Raw genomic sequence first — 6,392 nt, 5'->3', positions numbered from 1 at the left:
TCTCTATTTAAGAAGGGCTTACTTTATAACTTAGCCTGGATGTATAAATAGCTTGAGAAATTCAGAACCTTAACCTGAGAGGTGTATTTGTAACATAAAAACATACCAGAAATGAGTTTGCAGGTTACTTTTTGACACAGCAGTGAAATGAAAGAAAATGTGCGATTTCTTTTTTTCTTTTTTTGTCTATGGTAGTTGTTCTACTACCATGGCACACTGGCACAGACTGTACTGGGATCTGCTGATTGTGTTAGTAATGCTCCATGTTAAACAGATGGGACAAAATGGAGAGAACAGCGCGGTGCTTGTGTGTCTGACCTAGCAATGCATTTTAACAGAAAAAGCAGTCAGGGAGCCTGAGCAAAAATACCACCCAACTGGTGCTGAAAATAAGCAGCTTCTCTTGCCTGTCAGGTGTAATTCTCACAGTGTTCAGCCTGTCATGAAATTATTAAGTCAAAAAAAAAAAAATCCTGTAGGGATTTCTCTGCCTTGCCATCAGTCTTTCTCCTGATCAGTCTAGCACAACATGATGTATGTAGATGGTCTTGCAGCTCATCTGTCATTTGAAGAAGAGACTGTCTGATTCCACCTGGCAGGGAAATGCACACACTGTTCTGCATCCATCTACCCCAAGCCCTGCCCAGTACACACCCACTCTGACACACACAAACCAGAGGAAACAAATGGACAAAGCTTACTTTGTGCTTTAAATGAATGTTGCACTGGGGCACGGCTGTCATAGCAAATCACGGTAACACTCAGCATGCCTCTATGCTTCTGTTAAAAGAACACCATGAGCTCCCCCCATTAATCCATACCCTGTCTCAAGCTCCACAGTACAGGAAAATAGGACACTTTTATTGAATCCACAGTTGCATGTTTTTTTATTATGCATCTAGTACACAGCATTTAGTGGCCTCATTTAGAGCAGCTGATGTTATATCATGGTGCATGTGACTGTCTATACTTTATACCAATGGAAAACAGCAAATCAAGGGTGCATATATGAGCGTTTGTCTCTTTGAATGTGCTCACATTATGGAACTTTTATGCGTTATGAGCTTGGTCTCATTCCCAACTCGTCACACATGGGACGCTTGTTCAGAACCACTTAGTGTTAATTTTGAATGCTGTGGGTACAATTTAGCATAATTTCCAACATGCAGGGTTGATTTTTAACACAAACCTTGATCTTTTCCTCATCCTCACCAAACACTATTTCTGGTGCTTTAAATTGAGCCAAACAGAGAACAAAAATAAAACAGCGAGAGAAGACATGAACTGCAGTCCTGGGTAATTTACTCATTCCCATGACAGTTGCATTAAACCCAATACTGTCAGAAGGCCGGGGTTTGTGTCCCCTGTGGGAGCTTTGTTCTTTGCACTTATTTTCAATATGTAATTAATCACTTGTTAATTCTTTTCCCCTTCCTATTTTATTTCATGTTTACTCATTTTTGGGCTAAACACCACAACTATTTGGTCTTGAAATAGATTATGGTTTTGTTTATATATTACTGTTCATGAAACTGTAATGCCAACAGCTCCTGTATGTGATCATTTAGAGGAAATCTTAAAACCCTTCCAACAGGCTTATATTCTGCTGTCTTTATCTTGATTCATGTATGTCAGAATAAACGTAAAAATTACAAAAATATATTTTTACCATCCATCCATCTATCTAAAAGCTGTTTAAAGCCCATTTAAAACAAGAGCACTCAGAGAGCACAACTTCTCAGAAGGCAATGGCTTTACTAAAACTTTGATCTTTTATGATATGACGTTAGCCTGTGTTTTTTTTTCAAGGTCAACTTTGACCTTGGACGCTAATAACAAAGGTCAAGGTCTAATGCTAAGCCAACCTAGGTACCCATGTCCCCAAGGCCTAGCATATTGTTGTGAAGTTTGAAGATCATCTATAAAAAGTTATAGGTATTATAACATTCTTACTGATTTTCACAGTTTGTGTGTATTTGACCCTAACCCGAAATCTTGAAAAGCTAATAAAGAGACAGAACTGATGTCAAACTCATACTATTAACCTAAGATCTTTTTTTTTTTTTTTTTTTTTAACACTGTGCAGTTCTGGAAGGTAATTCACTTTTACAGCACTGTCATATATTCAAACCCTACCTACCTTCTGTCACGGTCGGACGGCCCTTTCCAGACGACCCTGCTTGTGTTTATGTTTTCTGTATATGTGTTTGCTTCTCCCTCCCTGGGCCCTGTTTCAGGAAGCCGGTTTGGAAAACTCAGAGTGAAAAACGACACTCACGGTTGAGTAACCCCGAACTGTCCAACTCGGAATATTCCGTTTCAGAAAGGCTGATAACAATTAGTTCAGTCAACGCGGAGTTGCTTTAACCCCAAGTGAAGCGCGCGGACGAGGATACATAAAGCCCTGATAAGCGGAGCACAGATTAAGCGAGTCACCATGGAGACGGAGGGAAAGAAGGCGCGGTCAATGTATTTCACAGCGCTTGAGGCCGAAATTCTGATGGCAGCATATGCCGATAACATGCAAATTCCGCGGAAAAAAGTAACACAGCCACAGCTGCAAAAGAAAGGGAGCATGCATGGCAAAACATAGCCGACAGAGTCAATGCATGAGTGTTAATATAAACATTGATCTAGGGATTTCCACCCATTTAACACGTTATTTTATCATATGTTATTTTATTTGTTATTTTATACATTTTATTTTGTGATGTGATGTGAGCGCAGGTGCAACCCAACAGGCCCCAAACGTGCCTGGCAGCAAGTAAAAATGAAATATAAAAATATAGTCCAAACAGGTAAGGTGTAATTGTATTATGAGCCATAGTGCTTGGTCTGTTTGTCCCATGTAAATCAATTGCAGTTAGAGGCTACATTAATTTTCTTTCTGTAAGCACTTATTGAAATTATCTGAGCACATTACAAGTACATATTTGCTTACTCTGTATGCTCAAATGTGGCCCGTTATAGCCAACAGAAAAAAAGCGGAGGCCCGAAAAACAGGTGGGGGTCCTCCACCACCACCACTCACAGAGGCTGAGCAGTTGGCCCTCAGCCAAAACAGTGGGCGCCCTGTGGCCGAAGGCATCTCTGCGGGGACATCCTCTGAGTCAATAACCCCGCAAGACACAAGTGCCTACATAAGGGGTAAATTCAAAATAATACATGATGTGCATACATCCTTTCTTCACAGTCACCTTTGCAGTGCGACACATTCATTTGATAAACTCTTTACCATAATGGATTATTTTGTAGTGAAGTTATTTTCCGACTGATTTTGCCTTCCCTCAGCCTTGGTTGTCTTTGAGAGCATAATGACAATGAAGTGTAAGGTGCTTGGTATGTTTGTTAATTGCCATTTGGTCCCTTGTAAGTTATAAGTGACCTGTATAAACCTCATATTCTATCAGTTGATGGTGGTGGTGTACTGCATCTGGTGCAGCCTCCTGTTGAGCCAGACCAACATGCAGTTGTGAGTAATACTCCACAGATTATATGAGTGTACAGTAGAACAGCAATGTTGTCTATTTCTTTACTACAGGAAAATAATGAAGAAACATTGACAGCTGTTACAGAGGAGGAAGCAACAGAGACACTTTATGAGGTTTACATCTTTTAATACTTTGTGTACAGGAAATACAGGCGACCAATAAAGCCAGTTGAACAAAAAATCTGTTTATTCTTCTTTCAACATGTTGAGGTGATGGGTCAAAGGAAATGATTGTGACATATGGTGTCTCTGACTGCGCTTCCATCTTGTATGTCCGTGGGAGGGTCAGGATGTTCATGGTTTGGATCACTGCTGATGTTTGGTTCAGAAGGACAGTGTTCTCCTCTAATTGTGGCAATGTTGTGAAGAATCACACATGCCACAATAATGTCACATGCCCTTTCTGGGGTGACCCTGAGTCTTTGCAGGCACTGGAACCGGGCCTTAAGCATTCCGATAGTCATTTCAATTCTGGCTCTTGTCCTGCAATTAGCCAGATTATATCGCTGCTGTGGGCCCGGTTCAGGGTCAGGGTAAGGGGTAAGCAAATAGGGTAAACATGGATACCCCCTATCACCAAGCAAGTAGCCAGTGAACTCTCCTAAGACAGAAGGATACACTTCAGTTCAAATGTCCCTGAAGCAATTGGTCTTTATATATTTTAAAGTATTCTCAACTCACCATGTCCAAATTTTGTGCTCAGTGTACATTCACGGAATATTTGTGAGTCATGGACAGAGCCTGGCCACTTGGCTTCCACATTTGTGATAATGTTGGCAGCATCACATATGATCTTCACAGTGCAGAGAACACAAATTAGCATCCATTACTATAATGAAATAATTTGTTAGTTTGACATGCTACAGGGAACTATGTACCTGTACATTAATGCTGTGGAAAGACTTCCTGTTCACATAGTCTCCTTCATTTACTGAAGGAGCAATGATTGGAATGTGAGTGCCATCTGTACAGCCAATCACGCCTGGGAACCCTGAAAATAAATGTGCAATTTAAGTAGTAGTCCAAGTATCACCACATCATACATTAAGTTTTGGTCATCCTGATACCTGCAATTTTGTGGCATCCCTCTTTGATAAATCTTGTGGGTCTGTGACCGGGGAACACCACAGACGAGTACAGGAGACGTTTCAGTGCAACTGTAACATTCCTGACTGCCCGACAGACGGTAGCCTTGGAAACGTGCTCAGCGTCACCAATATTATACAGAAAGCTCCCGTTTGCAAGAAACCGAAGTGCAATACAAATAATATGCAATGAACTGAGAGCATGTCCGCGATGTGTCACATGCGTAATATATGGCCTGAGGATGTTATCCAAATAACTTATAGATTGTGCTGAGAAACGGTAACGTTCACACAGAAAATCATCAGGAAATGATAAAATGTCCAAACGCGCTCTGATCACTCTCTCCCGGCGGAGAGCTCTGCGGAGAATTTGGGCTTCACGATCTACTGGCTCTTCAAGGAAGTGGCACGCCATGTCCGACACTTCCTACTGTCAGGTTTCCGACAAAGGGGCGGAGACAGTCAGGGTTAGTTGTAGTAAACCTGCTAGGGGGCAGGTTAGCTTCACGGAGTGTGTCGTCATAGTGACTCACTCAGGCTGCAGCTGAACTCGCTTTGTGAAACCGAAAACCCAGAGTTTTCGTTAACTCAGGGTATACTTACTCAGTTTTTCCACTAAACCGGCTTCCTGAAACAGGGCCCTGGCCCTCGGGGTTGTTTACGGAAGTGCGCGCCGTGGGAGAGGCGTGTCCTGGCGACTGTCGTCATTTTCCGTGACAGAATAATCCCACCACCATGGACCCAGCGGATTCTGCTTCACGCCAGCTGTCTATCCAAGCGGAGGTTTTGGAGCGACACGAGGAAATGCTGAAGCACGTTTCAAAGGAACAAACCGCGCTTCTGCAAGCCATGACAGAGCTTAAAGGTATGTTGATTTCCTCCACTGCGTGGAGCCTTCCTCAACAGCCTTAATGAGAATATTAAGCGTGAGTTAGCAACCAAGGAACTGCCTAAAGCTTTGTCTGCTCTAATCAATATGTGTATTAACTTAGACGACCACATGCGGGAGTTCGGCAGAAGAGCCGGGGATGGTCGGCGGCCTGCTGGGGGCACGGGTACATCTAGGGACCTTCCTACTCTGATGTGGAGAAGTGAGGAGGAGCAACACGGGGATGAAGAGCAACCCATGCAGCTCGGCGGAGCCAAGCTTTCCTCCTCTAGACTGGGGCGCAAACAACGGACTGGTGAGTGCTTTCTTTGTGGAAAAAGAGGACATTTTGTTGACTCCTGCCCAGACCGAGTAAAAGAGTCGGCCCGTCAGTAATTGTGGGGATACTGGCGGGCGCCACAACAAAAGTGTTCCCTCACCTCAGCTGCCCTGCTAAATTAATGTCTCACTCCCTCACTCACTCCTGCTGCGCACTCATTGACTCTGGTTCTGAACAAAATTTCCTAGACGAGGAGTTAGCCAACATCTTAGGCCTGCCCCTACTTCCCCTTCCAGAGGTCCTGAAGGTCTCAGCCTTAAATGGCGGCCATCTAGCCTCCGTCACACATCGCACTCAGGAGGTTACACTCATTATTTCGGGAAATCACTCTGAGAAAATCAGTTTGTTGGTATTCAAAGCCCCCCACACCCCACTGGTACTGGGATTTCCTTGGCTCCAACATCACAACCCCCAAATCGACTGGGCCAAAGGGTGTGTAACTGGCTGGAGCACGCGGTGTCATGAACAATGTTTACTTGCCGCTGTCCCGGACAATCCTGGGACCGCCTCTGTGAAAAGCTCCTCACCCCCCGACCTTTCCTTGGTGCCCGCCGACTACCACGACCTCGGCCAGGTATTCAGCAAAAGTAAGGCGTTGTCTTTGCCTCC

At 43.7% G+C, this 6,392-nt stretch overlaps 1 protein-coding gene across 1 annotated transcript; it reads right to left on the bottom strand.

The window, feature by feature from the left end:
• Nucleotides 1-2,227: 2,227 nt before the first annotated feature.
• On the bottom strand, nucleotides 2,228-5,147 carry LOC308397711 (putative nuclease HARBI1). The gene is made up of 4 exons (XM_080883789.1): nucleotides 4,558-5,147; nucleotides 4,369-4,481; nucleotides 4,172-4,283; nucleotides 2,228-4,091 (listed from the first exon to the last, which is right to left on the bottom strand). Exons 1-4 carry the CDS (start codon nucleotides 4,988-4,990, stop codon nucleotides 3,709-3,711), a joined length of 1,041 nt encoding a protein of 346 aa, XP_080739915.1. The 5' UTR covers nucleotides 4,991-5,147; the 3' UTR covers nucleotides 2,228-3,708.
• Nucleotides 5,148-6,392: the final 1,245 nt, after the last annotated feature.

This window comes from Rhamphochromis sp. 'chilingali' (genome assembly GCF_963969265.1).
Source record: "Rhamphochromis sp. 'chilingali' genome assembly, chromosome: 5".
Classification (NCBI taxonomy): domain Eukaryota; kingdom Metazoa; phylum Chordata; class Actinopteri; order Cichliformes; family Cichlidae; genus Rhamphochromis; species Rhamphochromis sp. 'chilingali'.
The sequence above is the reverse complement of the archived record's forward strand: the minus strand, read 5'-3'. Positions and strand labels throughout refer to the sequence as shown.